Raw genomic sequence first — 18,258 nt, 5'->3', positions numbered from 1 at the left:
GACACAGTGACTAATTTTTCTTGTCATTTTTCTGTTATCCTATTGAACCCTGCGGCATAACTCTATTGAAAGATGCTGCGGGTCAGCACATGCATTCATTGGCAAATCAGGGTTGCCTTGTTTCTATTGAGCGTTTTACTCTGAATGTCAAACATTTGTCGTAAAATATTTCTGGAAATTTGTCTCGGTTGATTTGAAAAAGCTACTTATTGCATATTTTACATTTAAGCTCTGCTTGAATAGCCACATGTTGCTAAACTACAGTACTGTAAGACTTTTGCAGTCAGGTGACTGTAAGCTCTGATTATTTCAACACTAAATGTGTCTGAGTCAAGATTGTTTGTTTTCCAACTTAGTGTCCACTCAGTATTTCTCTACACGTCTTAGCTACAATAGGCACATGATAAAGGTGTGATGCAGTTTGATGATTTCACGTTACGTTAACACAATATATGAATTGTTGAAACTAAATTTGCATCGGTAAATCAGTGTTAAAAAAATTCAGCACAATAGAGCCTGATTCGTTATGACTCAGGCTGGGATTTGTTGAACGCTGTTTGGCAGGAGTCTCCATCAGCTCCCTTGTCCCTCTAAAGACAATGTGATTTCTATTTTGTGGTCATTCCCTAAGAATGAGACGCATTCCTCTTTCAACCAGATGAAAATTAAATGAAATATAATTCTTAACGGAACGTTGGATCTCACTTAGCCTCAACTGATTAAAAAAATCTGGGGGGGTACGTGCGCAATACGTGTGATGGAGGAAATGTGGAAGTTTGGCATCCCAAGCTAATCTGGACGAATAAAACAAAATCCTTTTGACATGTTGCCTAACCACAATGTGTCAGGGCTCATAAACATGCTTCCATTAATCAACACAGTATCATGTAGCGTGCTGGTCCTCTATGAAGGAGCAAAGTGTCTACAATACATGTGCTTGACATGTGTTCACCCTGCTGTTTTTAATTAACATACGTGTTGTGTTTTTAATAACAAAGACCTAAAAGGCCCGAGCGGGCCTGGGCCAGTCCTGTGTAAGAACAATTCAGAGAGGCAGCTCAACTTTGTAGTTATAGACATGACTGGGCAGAGTACAGCTGTGATACAGTGGCGTGCTGCAGTTGGATTTTCTCTTATTCAAGTTAGTAAATCATATTTACTGCAATAAAAAGCAACAAAGGACTTAAAGTGTCAGCTGAGTTGGTTCAGGAGTGAATTACTTTTTATTCCTAATAATAGAGCTTGGATGGTGCTTGGATGTCACATCTCTCACGTAACTTTGACTTTCACCTTTATCCACCCAACTGAAACTATGATTCACTTGTTTTTTTTCCATTTGAAGGGATGGTATTTTATTGTGCAGCTCACATTTGCAGCATCAGGCGGAAAAATAGAATGAGGTGTACTTTAATTGCCTCTCTGACAACAATGAACTGCAACTTTTGCGTAACAGACAGCCCACAGGCTAACGGATAGCCCTCAGGCTAATGTTTTCATTGAATCTGGCCGAAACTAGATTACCGTAATTATTCCCTTAGTTCTAGAGGCTTACAAACTGAATGTGATGTATGGTATTAAGTATTGATATCACTATCAGTGATGTTGCTAGGTAAGCGTTCTGCGTCCCTGACACATAAAAATCTGAAAGGACACAGTAAATCCACTACCCATGCGTCCCAGGGACGCACCTCATTTTTCCCATGAAAAACGACACATTGTGAACAACAACTTATGTTTAAAATCACAGTAACTAGCAAAAGAAACCTAGCCGTCAGCGTACCCCTTTACGCATTAACTCAGCGCAGATCCCATTGAGTACATGCTAGTTTAGCCAACGAGCCGTTAACGTGGATTTCATTTCAAAATGTTTCCTGGGACCGCTTATTGAGTGCACCGCCCTCCCCCTGAGAGCTCGGTCCATTTTTTGTGTAGCGCAGCGGTGCTCCGTGAAAACGTGATCAGCTTTAATCATCTTCCCCTGCTCAGTGTTCAAACTGTTGTCTGGTTAACTAAGAATAACTCAGTCCGTGTTGTTAGTTCTTTTTATTCCAGCCTTTTGTCCGTGCCTATAGGTACACATTCACAGTCAGCAAGCTACCTCAAGTACAAACATTTCAGTGGGAACTTCGAGTTTACAAAATAAAAGTCTGTTGGTGCAACGTTATTAGAATGTTACATTCGAACAATATCTCATCAGAGCTACAGAAGATCATTTAAATTAGGTTAATTTAAACTAAGTTGATCAAAACCTAATCATTAAACCTGCTCAGATTCAGTAAACCATTGATCCCTGAGAGGAAATTGGGTGACATTAATGCTGTTCTCATACATCTTTATATGACATATAAATAATTAAAAAGCAGCAGTCAGAATAATCTATGTCACTACAATTTATATCTACCTTATAATTGTGTCTTACTTTATTTTTTACATAAATTTTTGTTTAATTCTGATTTTTTTTTTTATGTATTAGTATTTATTTTGTTTCCTCACAGGAGTTAAAAACTAAAATTTTCTTTAAAAAATGATAAATATTTCTAAAAAACACAGAATTTGGGGAAAAATAAAACGGAATTTGTAAAAAAAAAAAACGGATTTTATAGGGCCTAAGTCAAAGATACAAACTTCTTAGTAGTAAGCAGTGATGTTGCTAGGTAAGATACATTGCGAACATCAACTTATATTTAAAATCACAGTAACTAGCAAAAGAAACCTAGCCGTCAGCGGACCCCTTTATGCATTAAATCAGCGCAGACATGATCGACTTGAGTACATGCTAGTTTAGCTGCTACAACAACAATCAGCCAGTTAACTAGCTGCTTACAATACACCACAAACATATCTGCATCATTTTATTTTTCCTAACAGACTTTGCACTGTGTTAGTTAAGTAAAATTTTTGTGCTATAAGTTTCATAGTGATTGACTCAGTTCATTTGATTTAGTTGATCTTCAGACAAAAGGATTTTGGTGACAATTTATTTTTTGGTGATGAGAATGTTTTGTTTGTGTTAAAATCAGCAGTTTTATTGATAATTTATTTTTGTACAACAGACACCATTTTGTTTTCATTTGAATTGTATTTGTTCAATTTCTGATACATTTTGAACATACATGAATATATTTGCTAATTATAGCCGTATCATACCACCATTAAGAGAGTTTAACACTACAATTTAAGAAATAGAAGAATATAAGAAATAGAAAGAAATATATTTTTTATTGGGGAATGGGGACCCATTGAATTTCCCAGAGACCCCCTCATATCACCACCTGTGGGTCCCGGGGACTCACTACATTGAAAACCTATCAACATCACTGCTCTATGTACCACATCTCCCGAAAAGACTAACTAATAGCAATACACAAACATGCGTATATGCAAATTTAACATTGACTGAGGGAACAGTTGAGGTTGATCTAAGCACTGAATTCCTGTAAGCAAATAAGATATGTTGAGTAAGGTATTATAAAAGGAAGCACAAATATGTAAAGACAGGGAAACAAGAATAAAAAGGGTTATCCTTTTGTTATGGCTCCATGTATTGCATAGGATGTATATATAAGCAACAAGAGAGTGTTATTTCCTCAAGTGCGATTCGTTAGAAGAAGGTAAACTAATCAAATGTGAGGGATTTCAGTTTAAATCGGAACATCTCACAGTCTGGGGTTTTTGCTGAAGATGTAAAAAAAAAAAAACCTACCGATGTACTTGAAGTGTGAAGGGGACACAACACCATAGATATCAGTCAGGTAATTACTTAGTAGCGCTTAATCTATGGACACTTTTTTCAGTAACGATTAATCTAACATTTAGCTATTCCTAAACCAGTAATCAGATTAAAGTTATGTATCCAAATCACTGTGCGTTACTATTTGTCATTTTACCAATGTATGCATCAACTCACGTGAACAGACAAAATATGACAAGTAGATGCAGATGCAGACAAATTATAATAGGTAAAAAAAATACTCATATATATATATAAAGTATTAACGATTAGTGGAGTCAAGAAAGACTGTCTTAATTTTATTTTATTTAAAAAAAAAACACACACAGTTTGTCAGGAGATACATTGTTCATGTAACCGTTAAAAACACTTCCATTAAATTGATTAATGGCAAAACAGGTTGTCATTTTCATGTTGAGGTAATTGGGGGGGGAGGGGGAGGTGTTGTCTGTAAGTAACTTGTAATCTAAATGAGTTGTTTTTAAAATCGAGTCATCAGTTAAGTAACCAAATTAGTTTTTAAAGGAGTAATCTGTTGTCAGATTACTTTTTCAAGGTAACTGTGGCAACACTGCACAACACACACACTCATGAACTTTACCTGTTTGCTGAGCTTTGCTGTTAATTCTGATACTTGATAGAAACTTTTAATAAATACACACTTTTTGTTGTTTGAGAATTTCGTACAGTAGTTTATTGTAAATGGTAAATATAAGCAGAAATACACAGTAATAGCAGATTATCATGTCCGTTTATATATATTTGCTCTATGTCCAATTTTTTTCAATCTAATTTTAAGTGAACAATATACACATTCAATGACATTAATAGGGTTGCATTTGCATGCTGCTATAGGTACTCAAAGGACTTTACTGAAACTCAATAGTTACATTACATACATACTGGTGGAGGTATGTTACACCTCATTTTAATTCATATATTCATATTCATGTCAGGCAAGATGGATAAAGTGTCTTGAGTTATACTTTACACATGACTCATCTCAGTCTGCGATGAAGAATTGTCAGTGAAGCATTTACAGTGAACGTGGTTGATTTCGTTATCCAGTCGCAGAGTTATTCATTCATTCTTCTAAAAACATATTTTACTTCTCTTTCGTGCGTCTGCTGAGGAGTTACATGTCAGTGTTGAAGGATTTTGCTTTTTATGCGTGTCATAGACGGTTCTGTCTTCATTATTCATGTGCACACGGACAGGTCACACTTTGCTCCGTGGCCTAAGGTCATCGAGTCACCTCTGCGGAATGTGTGCTAATTTAATATATCGTACTGCACAGGAAGTATATCCCTCTCTCCCAGGTCGAGCCAAAAATGGCCAGATGGCTTGGATGGTTAGTTTGTTGTCTTTGTTTGTTTTGTTGTCCAGGGCGATTGCTCTTTGTTGAAAGGATTCCTCTGTAACATTATGCCGGGGTGTTTTGGCCACCAAATCTTCCTAAAGAGAAAAACAACAATTTTGCAGTTTAAATTACTCCCTTTGCTTTCAGGTTTTTGTTTGAGATGTTATTTTCCTGTTTATCATCTACAAAGGCAGCCAAGCATCCACTCTCACCACCAGTGGCTGTAACACGCCTGCCACTGTTCCTCTCTCTTTATCACTCCAACGTGTGATGAATTAACCAACAGTAGCTTGATGGAAAACAATAACAGGAACTTTAAACTTAGAATTCTTCCTGATTGTCACACTGCTATCTGAAATATTAATCATTCTGGTTGAGAGTGTGTAAATTCATCTTGGTTGTTTTGGGGGGGATGTGTTTCCCCATATGTTTATAAATCAGTGGTTTACATAAACTGTCCCATTTAGTTGTGGAAATGTATTGTCTTTGTCATCATAATTCAGCAGCTGAATGCTCTTAAAAATGGACAGCAGACAGCATTAGGTGACAGTCACAAAATATTTGAATCAAAGTTTTTCTATTACTCAGACCTTGGCAGACCTTATGTACGGTTTGTCACACCAAAAAATAAAAAGTGTGCAATTGTATGGGTATTTGGCTATGTATAAATGACGTTTGCATTGTCTGTCCTACAGAAAATCTGGTGCAAAGCAATTACATTTTTTGGTCAATTTTAAGTAGTTTTTTGCGGGGCACGCTTTGTAAAAGGGCTCTATGCACTGTAAATAATCTGAAAACACTATTGTTTTATGCTTGACTTTTATCACTATATTTATTGAATGACTTTACCTCAGAGATTTAAGCACATGTGACAAACCTAAGCTATTTCTCTGCTACATTCTGGTATCTTTTATGGGGTTATTATGTGTAGACACTAGGGTTTATTCTGCTAATTGGGGGTTCATGACAGGTGTACGCCAAAAGTTGCTTTTAAAAGTTTCGCTTGTTATCAAAGGTTTTTTTTTTATTTAATAAAGACGTTATAAAACAAGTTCTAAGCTTCTGCACATTCTCGACAAATGTGTGCATCCTCTAATATATGAATAGGTTACTGCATACAACACAATCCAATTGGCAGGGAGCACTAGTGTTTCTTTGTGTGTCAAAGGAGAGTTTTTAAAGCACTACACTACCTTTGTGACTTCTGGCTCTGTGGTATTTAATATGTCAGCGCGTAGTTTGTGGGTCTCTAAATGCCGTCTTTACTCACTGAAATATTGCTTATAATACTCGGCTTCATGCTTTATGGGGTTATACAGCCGATTATTCAGCTCTGGAAGTCATTAATGGCTTTAAATCTTTGACTAATAACCTGAAATGATTGCCATGTCAATTACCTCGTCTTTTTATTTTTTTTTAGGGATCCAACATGTCCTGAGTCTCTTCTGTGCAGTTTTGACAGAACACAAGGTTTTGTTCCACTCCACCAGCTACCAGAGGCTCGAGGAGGCGTGTCGCGCCCTGGAAGCCCTCATGTTTCCTTTAAAGTATAGGTGAGCACGCGTTTAATCCCTCTAACTTTCCACTGGTGCTTCAACTGCCTTCAGAACTGGCCTGACCTCCTTTCTGATTAATGATTAATGTTGTATGGAAAACTAGTTATATCCATTGTAGAAATTGAATTGTAACCCTTTCAAACATTTTGTTTTGTTTGCATTAACTGATTCACTTTCTCAGAAACGCGTTCCTCTTTTAGGCATTGACCTCCTTCTCTTTCTGTAAGCTTACAGTGAAGCAATGAGAAGAAGTCTGTTATGTTTGTTTTGTTACTATTTCATTTTTTACAAATCATTGCAAACCGCATGCCCAATACTCTAAATCAGTGGTTCCCAAACTTTTCACTGTCATGTACTCCTTCAGACATTTAACCTAAAGCCAGGTACCCCCTACTCCTGCACACTTAAAAAACATAATAATGTAATGTCATATACAATGTAGCCTCACCTACCCTGTTGAGGAATAATACATTATGTAATAATAATATTTGCATTTCCTGAAGAAAATGCAAATGACTATGCAGGTGCTGGACCGCGTCGCACTGTATTAGCTTAGCATTATCGAGCATTATCAATAACCTAGCAATAGCAATAATCTAGCATCAACATTAGCATAGCACTAGCATTAGCCTAGTAATAACATGAGCCTTGCATTAATATTGACCTAGTTTTAGCTTTGCCATAGCATTATCATTAGCCTAGCAATAGCATTAGCCTAGCAACAGAATTAACCGAGCATTAACATAGCAATAGAATTAGTCTATCATTATTATTAACTTAGTATTAGCCTAGCATTAACATTCACTTAACATTACCATTCACCTAGCATTAGCATTAACTTAGCATTAACATTGACCTAGCATTAGCCTAAAAATAGCATTACATGTCATGTAATTGAAATATGTTTCAGCTGTGTTTCTTTGATGTCCTCTCGTGTTTCCAGTTACCCATACATTCCAATTCTACCTTCACGGCTCCTTGAGGTGTTAAGCTCGCCAACTCCCTTCATCATTGGAGTTCACTCCATGTTTCAGAGTGAAATCCAGGATCTGGTGAGAGCAGTGTCTCTTATTTTGCATGCAGAGGTTGAACGTCAAGAAAAGCGCAGATTCACTTAAATCATGAACCAACACTTAAGTCTTTCTAAGTGTCCTGTTTGCCTCATAGCAGTTGTGACATCTTAAGACTTGTTTGTTTTGGATTCTAAATGCTCTGTTTTCAGAAAGCTTTTATGATGTTTAAATATACTAACATTCTCTACTTTAAGTTCATTAGACGTACATCATATAAAGTCACTCAAAGTTACGGTCAGGCCATGTGACCTGTGGGGTTTTATGTGTTCCAATCAGTTGGATGTGATTATTGCCGACCTGGATGGAGGAACAATAAAGATTCCTGAATGCATCCACTTGTCCTCGCTCCCTGAACCTCTGCTACACCAAACACAGTCGACGCTGTCTCTGGTGAGCACAGAAACTCTCCTATGCCTACACATTAGTGATAGACAACAGGAGACATTGTTTAGGGTTTATTTACCAATAATTTGTTTTCTTATCCCAGCAAATCACAATTAGCCAAACACTTTCAGATATAAATGAATTTTTTGAACAAGCATGAACATGCAACCCAATACCATCTTGAGTAGATGAGTTCTTCCTGTAACAATGTAATAAACAATAAGTGCTGAGGATGGTTATTTTATTGCACTTTAGATCAAGCTTGGTCACTCTTTCATGTCTGTCTTAATGGATGAATAAGAATTGTAAGTTGTTTGCAGTTTTATTGTATTTTCGTAGGACTCTGCTACTTTTATCTGACTGAGGAATGGCAAGTAAGGATTCTAGATGCATTTCTTGTCTTCTTAGGTCTTGCATCCTGATTTGGAGATAGCGGACAATGCGTTCCCTCCGCCCCGTACTGCACCCTCCAACCTCAAACTTTTAGTAAGTGTGCATCAGTACCTTTATGATACATGGCATATTAGGTTGTAAGAACTGAAAAAGGTTTTCTTATCATAAAAAGGTTAACAGTGTAGTGAGGACACTAACAGACGGTAACCCATTAGCCTAAGACAAATAACACGTCCGTTGCATGACTAACTTATCTGGCTGCATTTGTGGCATAGCTGTTTGATGATTCGTGTGTGTGTGTGTGTGTGTTCATTCCAGGACAAAGAGGTTAGGGCCGTCTTTCTCAGGCTGTTTGCACAACTTTTCCAGGGCTACAGGTCTTGCCTGCAGCTCATTCGCATCCATTCCGAACCCGTCATCCATTTTCACAAGGTGAGAGTTAAAAAAAAAATTCAAAGCAAAATTTGAAGCCGCAAATAAAACTAGTTTAGCACAGGGTTCTCAACCTTGAGGTCGGGACCCCATGGTGGTTCGCGAGACACTGGGAGGGGGTCGCCAGATGCTTTTGAGAAACCACAAATATTTTATGAACAACTTGAGCTCAATTTTGCTTATTTTTACCCTTTTGCTCATTTTAATTAACTTTTGCTACATTACTCCCATTTCTGCCACTTCAATTCAATTTCAATGCCTTTTCTGCGCATTTTTTTTTCACTTTTAAGACATTTTTGGCACTTATAAACCGTTTCATATGTTGACCTTTTCACCATAATTCATGCTCATTTTTGCCAATTTAACCACATTTACAATTTTTCATGCCCATTATTTGCCAGTTTAAATAAATTGTTCCTACTTTTAAGCCAGTATTGACACTTCGAATCCTTTTTACCAGTTTTTTTTTTGTCTGTTTTTCTCCTCTCTAGTTTGCAACTTTTAACCAATTTTTGTGGTTTTTAAAATCCCATTTTACCACCTTTTCCACCATTTTTGGCCACTTTTAACCCATCTTCAAGATTACTATATACTATGGTGCAAATAATAATGAACTTCCTGGATTACAGTAGATATTATTCAGATAAATAAATAAATAAATGTTATCACAGATTTATATAACAATGGACCATCATTTTGCTGACTTTATGGATGGATCCTTTTTTCCCCCATATGGAACTTTCATGTCCATGTTCAACCACCATCAGGTATAGTTTGGGACCCCGGTCTCTGGCACCTTTATTTTGGGGGTTGCGGGCTGTAAAGGTTGAGAGCCACTGCTTTAGCATACACTAAACCTGCTGAAAAAAGATGTCACCTGCAGCCAACCATAGACCAGTGTGAGATTTCATGTTGTATTAAACGTGTCACACAAGCTTCAGGACTGTGCCGTGATGCTTTCCCTTTTTGTTTATTCAATCTTGGGCAGAGGCTGACAAAAAGCCACATGAAATGCATTAGGTTTACATTTCTGTTTTGCAGCAGGGATCGTGTTTGCTTGTGTCTATGATGTCTCCTTAGAAACCCATCAGCACATCAGCCCCAATCTACCCCACATGGATCACATTATGAAAAAAAAGCTCTCTGTATGCGCCTGGAATTCGAGAGCAGGCAATGCTTGAGTGAACTGTGTTTTCTGTCTTCTGCCCACAAGCACAAATAATTCTGAACAAAGTGAAATAGGTTCATTTGCTTGTAGTCATTTGTTGCGAGATTTATTTCCATCTTGATGAAGAACATCCATGTTTCTCAACAATAATACAAACTCCCTCACGGATGTGTTAAAGATTTTGGGATCAGGTTGGGGAAAAAAAGGGAATGTGATCATTGTACTTGTTTCCCGTTCTACAGTAAATCCATATGAATAAAATTACATGTCGAGCATCTGTGTGGGATTGTAAGTGTTCTACTTCTGACACTATCCAGACTGCCTTTCTGGGCCAACGAGGCCTCATTGAGAACGATTTCCTGACCAAGGTTTTGGATGGCATGGCCTTCGCTGGCTTTGTCTCAGAGAGAGGGCCACCATACCGAGCCTGTGATTTATTTGATGAGGTACAACTCCAAATCTCTTTTTACAATTTCCAATGTACACTTATAATGTCATTAGGTAAAACGACAACAAAAATCAATTCAATTTAAAGTAAGTCAAACAGATCTTCACAGACCTTGTTTATTAGCTCACAATCACTAGCCGCTCACTGGAGCTTTGATTAGCACCTTTCCTACAGAAAGTTTAGGTAAGCAATAATATTTTAAATATGCTGATTGAAAATTCTTTAAGGAGCATGAAAAATGTATTTATTCCTATTCATCCTTTAATGAAAATAGGTTTTTGATGAATGTATAGTGATTTTGAATTGGTTTGTTGTTGTTTATTGTTGTGTGCTTTGCAGCTGGTGGCCTTAGACTTTGACGACTTTAAGGAAGAAGAGCTCAATCCTGCCAAGCTGCGAAAGCAGATCCGGGAGCTTTCCGAGCAGCTGTACAGAAATGTATGTTTTTTTCCACTGTGTTGTTTGGGAAACGCAGTGTTGCCACTGTTATCTTGAAATAGTAATCCAACTACTGTTTACTGATGAGTCCTTTAAAAATGTACTTGACTGATTTCTTGATTCTAAATGTAACTGAGTTAAATTACAACTTACTTTGTTAGTTACTTTAAGCAGCTGCCGACAACACTCCTATCACCTCAACATAAAAAACACAGCCAGTTTTGCCAATAGTCACTTTAATGGAAGTGTGTTTTTAACATTAACGTCAACAATGTATCACCTGACAAACTATTATCTGGAAAAAAATGGTAATATCAGAGTAATGCATTACTAAGTGACTATGTTTAGGACTAATGTCTCTGTAGTAGTATGTCCTTCCTCTATGTTTGTCTCCATCCCCTCTGCTGTGCTTCTAAAAATACACATGGTTTCCTGGCGGCTGTCCTGCAGGAAAATCCAAATCCTCACATGGCATTCCAGAAAGTGCCTCGGCCGTCCGAGGGTTCCCACCTGCGTGTGCACCAAGTCCCTTTCCCCCTGCTGGACGATGAAAGGGTGGAGAAGATGGTGCAGGAGGGTGTGTCGAAGCACAGCACCGCACCTCCTTCTACTCGACCTGAGCGGAAGTGTGTTGTACCTGCAGGGCCACCTGTTGGTATGACCAGATTTAAACAGCTCTTATTTTTAATTTTATCAGTTTGTGGTGATGAAGCAGTGATGTACCTGGAGTGCTTCTTATGATAGAATGACCTCTTTTCAGCAGTAACCTGCAGTGACTTCTTCCTTTTCCTTATTCCAGCATCCATTATGGGTAAAATTGGCACCGTGTTTAACAGTGCTCGCAGGCTGGAGGTGGTGAGGAGCTGCATTTCCTTCATTTTTGAAAACAAGACCCTGGAGACTGAAAAGGTGATGCACGCTGTCTTTGATCCGGGGCAATAATCAGCCTGTAAACATGCTCATTAGAGGCAAACACAGCCTTAGCATTGTGTTATCAGGTTCTTTTAGAGCTACACTTGACTCGTCCAGATGGCTCACAGGCGTTTTCTCAGAACTAGATTTGTTTGTTATAAATGGGGCGGTATCCACTGCCTTTATAAATCCTGCTGTATTTTATATGGGGGTTATATAACCTGTGCCTGCATCGATGTGCATAATGTAAGAATGCAGAGAGCAGACACACTGAACCTCCCTGTTAATCTTTAACTGTTAAATGTTCAGTTGAACACTGCTGACCATCCATCAAGTCAAAGTAGTTGGGAGCACTGTGCTTGTACATTACACATAAAGGACTAAAGGGGTAAATAAAAAAAATAAACTATTAACAGCCACAATGTCTAGATTTTTGATTCAACCCCAAAGTGTTTCTATATAATTAGTCAAATATGTGTGTGTGTATCTTCATCCAAACAGACGCTTCCCGCTGCACTGCGCGCACTGAAGGGCAAGGCTGCCCGCCAGTGTCTGACAGATGAACTGAGTCTTCACGTTCAACAGAACCGCGCCATACTGGACCACCAGCAGTTTGATTACATTATCCGCATGATGAACTGTGCCCTTCAGGTAAATAATAAAATATTCATCATTAATAATCCTGATAAATGAATTTGCCCAAATTTGACACATAAAAAACAATGAATTCTTCTTTTTTATTTATAAAAAAAAAAAACAATAATATTTTTTTTTTTTTATTAGGTCATGAAATAAAGCCATATGAAGTGAAGTGGTGTAAAACACTTTGTATTTATATAAAAGGGATTATTGATATTATTGAAATATTTACGCTACTCAGAAGGACGATTGTTCAACTTAGAATATGCTACTCTGACATGTGAATAACTTTAATCAAGATGTTAGTTACATAACTGATATCGTTTATCATAACACTCTCAACAGGAAAAAACCTGGCTTTGTGTTTATAGTGAAGATGCCTGGTTTTGGTCTTCACCATCTTTTTCTTTTTAAAGCTGAAGTTTGTCTCAACCGAGTTGTAAAGTAAATCCATTCAAATCTGCTCATTGTTGATTGGATTCCATGTTTGTCCCTTCGGGGTGCCTTCATGCTTCAGCTGCATGTCAGAGTGAGTAAGCGATGCCAGTGAAGCTTCACTTCACCAGAGCAGTAAAGCTCATTATTAGTGGTTCAATGTGTTTTACTGAATCAGCTCATTCCAGAGATTCTAATAATTTTAAGATGTCCTAGACCCCTTGCAAAAGCACATATTTTATAGGCAGACTTTGAATTTCAGCCATTCTTCCTCCACCAAACGTACACATTTGTTGTGTCCTTTTGCAGCACAGTTTAATGCGTCATAAATAAAATAAATTGCTGGCACCAACTTAATGTTTTTGTGACAAGCTGCAGATGTACAATTTGTTGTTTTTTCCATAGACTTGTTTAGTCCATGGAAGGAACCATTAGCACAGTTATCCTAATAAACACATAACGACTTAGGAAACACTTTACTTGAAGTTTCATACATAAGGCTGACGTTACGCTGGCATTATCTGTCATTAGCATGAATAAGGTGTCATGAAGGCTATCATTAAAGTGTTATTCACTAAATTATGACATATTTGGTGCTATGTTAGCATTTTTCAGGTTAGAAGGAGGGATCTAGTGGGTTTAGGTACGGTTAGGGTAGGGGGAAGGGTGTGGGGTTAGGGTAACAAAGGGTTAGGGTAACGAACGACACTTAATGACAGCCTCCATGACACCTTATTCATACTAATGACGTGTCATGTCATATAACGACAGCGTAGTGTCAGCCTTATGTATAAAACTTCAAGTAACGACTTCTTTAATAGAACAAATATAAACTTGGATCTTTTTTCTTTGTAATTGCAATTTGTTTTCATTTAACAAGACATAAATCAGCGGGTAATCTTGATAAAGCACATAGTTACCTTTATATTAGTGTATTTTATGTTTGAATAGATGCAAATATCTCTTCCGATTCTAAAGATACCAAAAATGATCACTCACATATGTTGTAGTTATTTGATATTAGAAATAAATGACCAAGTTGCAATTTATAAGATTTCATCTCCATGTGAGACTAATTACCTTCTTTGATTTGCTTGATTGTTTACCAACCATCCACAGCATATTGACACATCGCGTAGGAATTCGATGTGGACATTTCTCTGATGGTTTCTCAATGCTTTGTGTGGGGGGGGACGGTATTATTGTGTATTGTTTATCACCAAGTGCTATCAACTTTGTGCTCATGCCAAGTATTTGTTCCTGGCTTTTATCTTAGAGTTTCAGTACAATCATGATGAATTTGCCTTGGATGATCGTGTAGGATGTAAAAATAGCCAGTAATTACTTTCATACTTTGCACTATGGCCTTTCTGTCAACGCCCAGCTACGTAAGGACCCAGAAATGATGCTACATTGTGTTTGTGTGTGTGTAGAAAAAAATCATTAAAAACTTAAGGCTTTAACAAAGCCAAAGTGACCTAGTTAAATAAAAATGCAGTCCTGCTTCTTGGGTAATGACAGCACATTAGTTTAGGATTTTTGGCATGAGGATGTGACACATCGATCTGTAATGACATCATTATTAGGAGAGCAATTACTTTGTTTATCGGTTACATGCCAGCTTCAGGCAGTGTGACTGTTGCTGTCTGGCTACAATCATTGAAAGGTTTGCAACAAAGCCTTATGAAATCCCTCCATTAAAACGCAGTGTACAATAGGTTAACGTAGAGGAAACTGACTCGGGTACAACTTTACCTTCTCCGTGCACATTTATTTTTTTCTTCATGAAACATTTGGGTATGTGGAGTGAGTTTAGATTTATATTTGCTGTCATTCTTATCCATGCTGTTTATCTGCCCTGACTCATGCACAGAATTATTAACATAATTGTCTATAACTTTTCTTTGTGTGTGCACATATTGGTTAGGCTTATAGAAGTAAGCCTTGAGCAAGCCATGTGGGGGAATGAGTCCTGCTGTGAATGTATCCTGGCATCCCAACCATTTCCTGTCAGATAGGATTATGAGCCCTCTGCGCTTTGCTCTTTCATGGCCGAGGGCCTCGCGATGGTGCTCAGAAACCAGCTTTGGCAGTTTACTGGGGAAGGGGAGGACCAAGGCAAGTGGTCGCAGCATTGAGGACTTCATGAGTACTGAGCAGTGGCGACCTGGATAGTCTGATGCAGGGTCGGGGTCAATTATAATTAATTACAATTATGTTATTTTAATTGTAATTAAAAAAAAAATGTTGCTGTTGTAATTGTAATTGAGTTCAGATATTTGATTTTGTATTTTCATGAACGTTGTTGGCTTACACATACTGTACATACACATAGTTAACCATCACACAGACGCCCACACCAAAAATATTAATACCAATATTTTCATAGATAAGTATGAAAAACAGATTGCATGATAGGTAATATTTTAGTGTATTTTACAGCTGATTTAAAACATGGGTCAAACTGACCCGTTATCATAAGAGATGCTAACACAAGAGGAAGGTTAGGTTTTCTGGGCTTATTTATTAAAGGCTCAGTAATTGTGATAAATGTATTTTGGATTTTAGGAATTCAGAATGTAATCGTAATTGACTTTCAAAGGAAAAAAATGGCGGTCACCGTAATCGAGCTGTGATTGACCATGGATAATTGAAGATGTAATTATAATTTAAAAATGTAATTGACCCCAACCTAATCTAATGTGAAACAGTGACAGAGTGTGGCCTGCTAACCACAGATGTAGGACTGAAGAAAGAGGCCGTCTATTTGAGTGGATGTGCAACAGCATCTATTAATTGAGTATGTGCGTGTTATCCTCCCCCCCCCCACACTCAGAACCCGTGCTGCTTCCAGTTTTTTTGTCACCTAGAATTGAAATATAAAATGACATCTTTATTGCTTTTTTGTGCTTCATTTTTTACACTATAAGGTGTTGTTATCATTCCCATGTTCAGATGATTTTCTATCATATTGGGTAAACAACTGGAAAACACTAGTCATTCTTTCTCTATTAAACTGACGTATGTTACTTCCGACTGAGGTTACCAAAAGTCTCATGAAAAAAAAGCCGGTATTGTCACTGTATCTCAGGGCTTTCCTGAGAAGTGTGAATGTCACTCGGACACACAGGATGTTTGTGTTTATTCATCTCCTGTGTGCCTCTTGTTTTTGTTCAGTCTACGTGTCGCTGAGAGAATACACTGCATTAGTCATCCTTGTTTTTATTTTAGCTCAGCCTTTTCAGGAATGAAAGAAAAATGTTGAAACAAGCGGTGAATAATAGGCGGAAATAAAGCGGCAGGGGTCCACACGAACACAAATTGTCATCCTCATGAAGTCAACAAGATCCCCACCCTGCACTATTTGGCATCACACAATGACTGGTGCAGTGTGTGTTGAGTTTATGATTGATCGTAAACTTTTCCTATCTGCTGTCACTATCATTCCAATCTCAGGCCTGCTATGATTTCTCCCCCAATGTATTTACCTAATCGATCATCAATGTTTTGGAGCTGTCACTTAGCTTCCTTGTCAGCTATTGGGAGATTAACATGGAGCTTTATTAGTGACATCCACTTTATGTAGGATACTGTATAAAGTGCATAGATCTCAATTAAAAAAAAGCGTGTTACTGTTGTTTGTATGAGGACTATAGCTTCCTCAGTGTTGAAATCATTGGTAGTTGCAATAAAAGTGATGACATGTTTTGGCAAATGTCTCTCTTTTTCCCAAAATATTACAGCATTTATGAAATTGTCATACTTTTTTATAAGTGTATTTTCACTTTTTCTATATTTTGACTGTTTTCCATGAACTGCTGCAACCTGCAAGACATTGTCGAACAATAAGTAATCTGGAACCAATAATGCAGCCCAAAATAACTGAAAAACAGCCACTTGCCTCAACACCAAAACAAATATTTTCCAGTAGATTCACACTTTCTTCAACTTTTTCGTATTTTTGAAAAAAATGTGTTCAGTTGCAGTTATTTAGGTTGCTCCATTGGGTCATTTTCAGTAGTTTTTTTTTTTTTTCATCTGCAGAGCCTTGAGTCAAGTTTCTTCTGACTACTTTCAATGACTTTGAACAAGTTTATCCTGACAAACATAACCATAAATAAACTCCAACTTCCTGTAAGGGGACAGGTTTTCATCTCCTAATGAACTGTTCATCCTAATGGTTCAGACTCATCACAGTTCAAGAATGCTAGACTGGTATTATCAATGAACAGGGATCTGGAGCACTCAAACCATTTTGTCATGCAGGGATTATATAAGACTATTGGAAGCATATGTCCTTATATTAGGTTAAAGCAGACTTAGTGGTTTTGACAGGCCCTTTTTTTCCAAAGCATCACTCTGGCACATAATCATACACAGTTTCTTTATGTAACTCAGAGTCATGTTTACTACTGATAGATACTTGGCCTACTTGGCCATTTTCCTGTGAAAAAAGTAGATTATCATCCATAATCATAAAGTTGATGTTTCTTCTTTCTTTAGATTTAGAAACTGATTTATTGTTTTCTGAGCGTGTGCTGCCATTTTGAAAGGCTCTGATGAAGCCTTTTGTGTGACCTTGAATTTATTTCTCTGTGGTTTTGTGATCCACAGGACTGCTCCAGCTCTGAGGAGTACACGGTGGCTGCTGCCCTGCTGCCTCTGTCCACAGCCTTCTATAGGGTAAGCCCAAACATTGACACTAAAACCAAAAGCTTCCACTTTGCATTCTGCCATCTCCTCCTTTCTATATATATGAATATTAACAATTATATTAAAGATGTACTAAAGATTTTTTTTTGTTATTCAATATGGTCCTATATATACATAGAACCCCTCCCAACCATAAAAAGGTAGCATATTTATTTTCAACAAGTTGTCTTAAACAACAGCAAATATTGGTTTTTCAATCCTTTTTAAGTATTCTCCCTAGGACTGGATGATATGGACCAAAATTCATATCTCAATATTTTTTCTCAAAATGGCGATACATTGGATTAGATCGATAGACTTTATTAATCCCCTGCAAAGGCTCCGCAGTATTACACAAAGACAAGAAAAGCAGCACAGTATATAAATACAGAGTATAGTGAATATACAAGAAGAAATCAGAATGTACGGAAATAAATGATAAATAAACAAACAAATACATATATACAGTACATACATGCACATATACAATGTAAATCTAGATATTTCTAACTTAATAAAGTCTTACTAGAAAGACTATTCTGGGTTGAATGTGCTGATGCTAAAAGCCAAACGGCACAGCATGTGTGAGTGAGTTCTG

At 37.4% G+C, this 18,258-nt stretch overlaps 1 protein-coding gene across 2 annotated transcripts in view; it reads left to right on the top strand.

Annotated features, from left to right (window-relative positions):
• sbf2 (SET binding factor 2) overlaps window positions 1-18,258 on the top strand; it is a 113,377-nt gene that overhangs the window by 46,269 nt on the left and 48,850 nt on the right. For both annotated transcript variants that reach the window (XM_028476642.1, XM_028476634.1), the window contains exons 7-17: window positions 6,511-6,643; window positions 7,590-7,698; window positions 7,996-8,109; window positions 8,512-8,589; window positions 8,815-8,928; window positions 10,414-10,542; window positions 10,884-10,982; window positions 11,433-11,637; window positions 11,782-11,891; window positions 12,396-12,545; window positions 17,583-17,651. In XM_028476642.1, coding sequence (XP_028332443.1) covers window positions 6,511-6,643; window positions 7,590-7,698; window positions 7,996-8,109; window positions 8,512-8,589; window positions 8,815-8,928; window positions 10,414-10,542; window positions 10,884-10,982; window positions 11,433-11,637; window positions 11,782-11,891; window positions 12,396-12,545; window positions 17,583-17,651 — 1,310 coding nt within the window. The remainder of the gene's footprint in view (window positions 1-6,510; window positions 6,644-7,589; window positions 7,699-7,995; window positions 8,110-8,511; window positions 8,590-8,814; window positions 8,929-10,413; window positions 10,543-10,883; window positions 10,983-11,432; window positions 11,638-11,781; window positions 11,892-12,395; window positions 12,546-17,582; window positions 17,652-18,258) is intronic.

The sequence above is a fragment of the Gouania willdenowi genome, chromosome 3 (assembly GCF_900634775.1).
Source record: "Gouania willdenowi chromosome 3, fGouWil2.1, whole genome shotgun sequence".
Classification (NCBI taxonomy): Eukaryota; Metazoa; Chordata; class Actinopteri; order Blenniiformes; family Gobiesocidae; genus Gouania; species Gouania willdenowi.
Note: the sequence above shows the minus strand (reverse complement) of the source record. Positions and strands in the feature narration are given on the sequence as shown.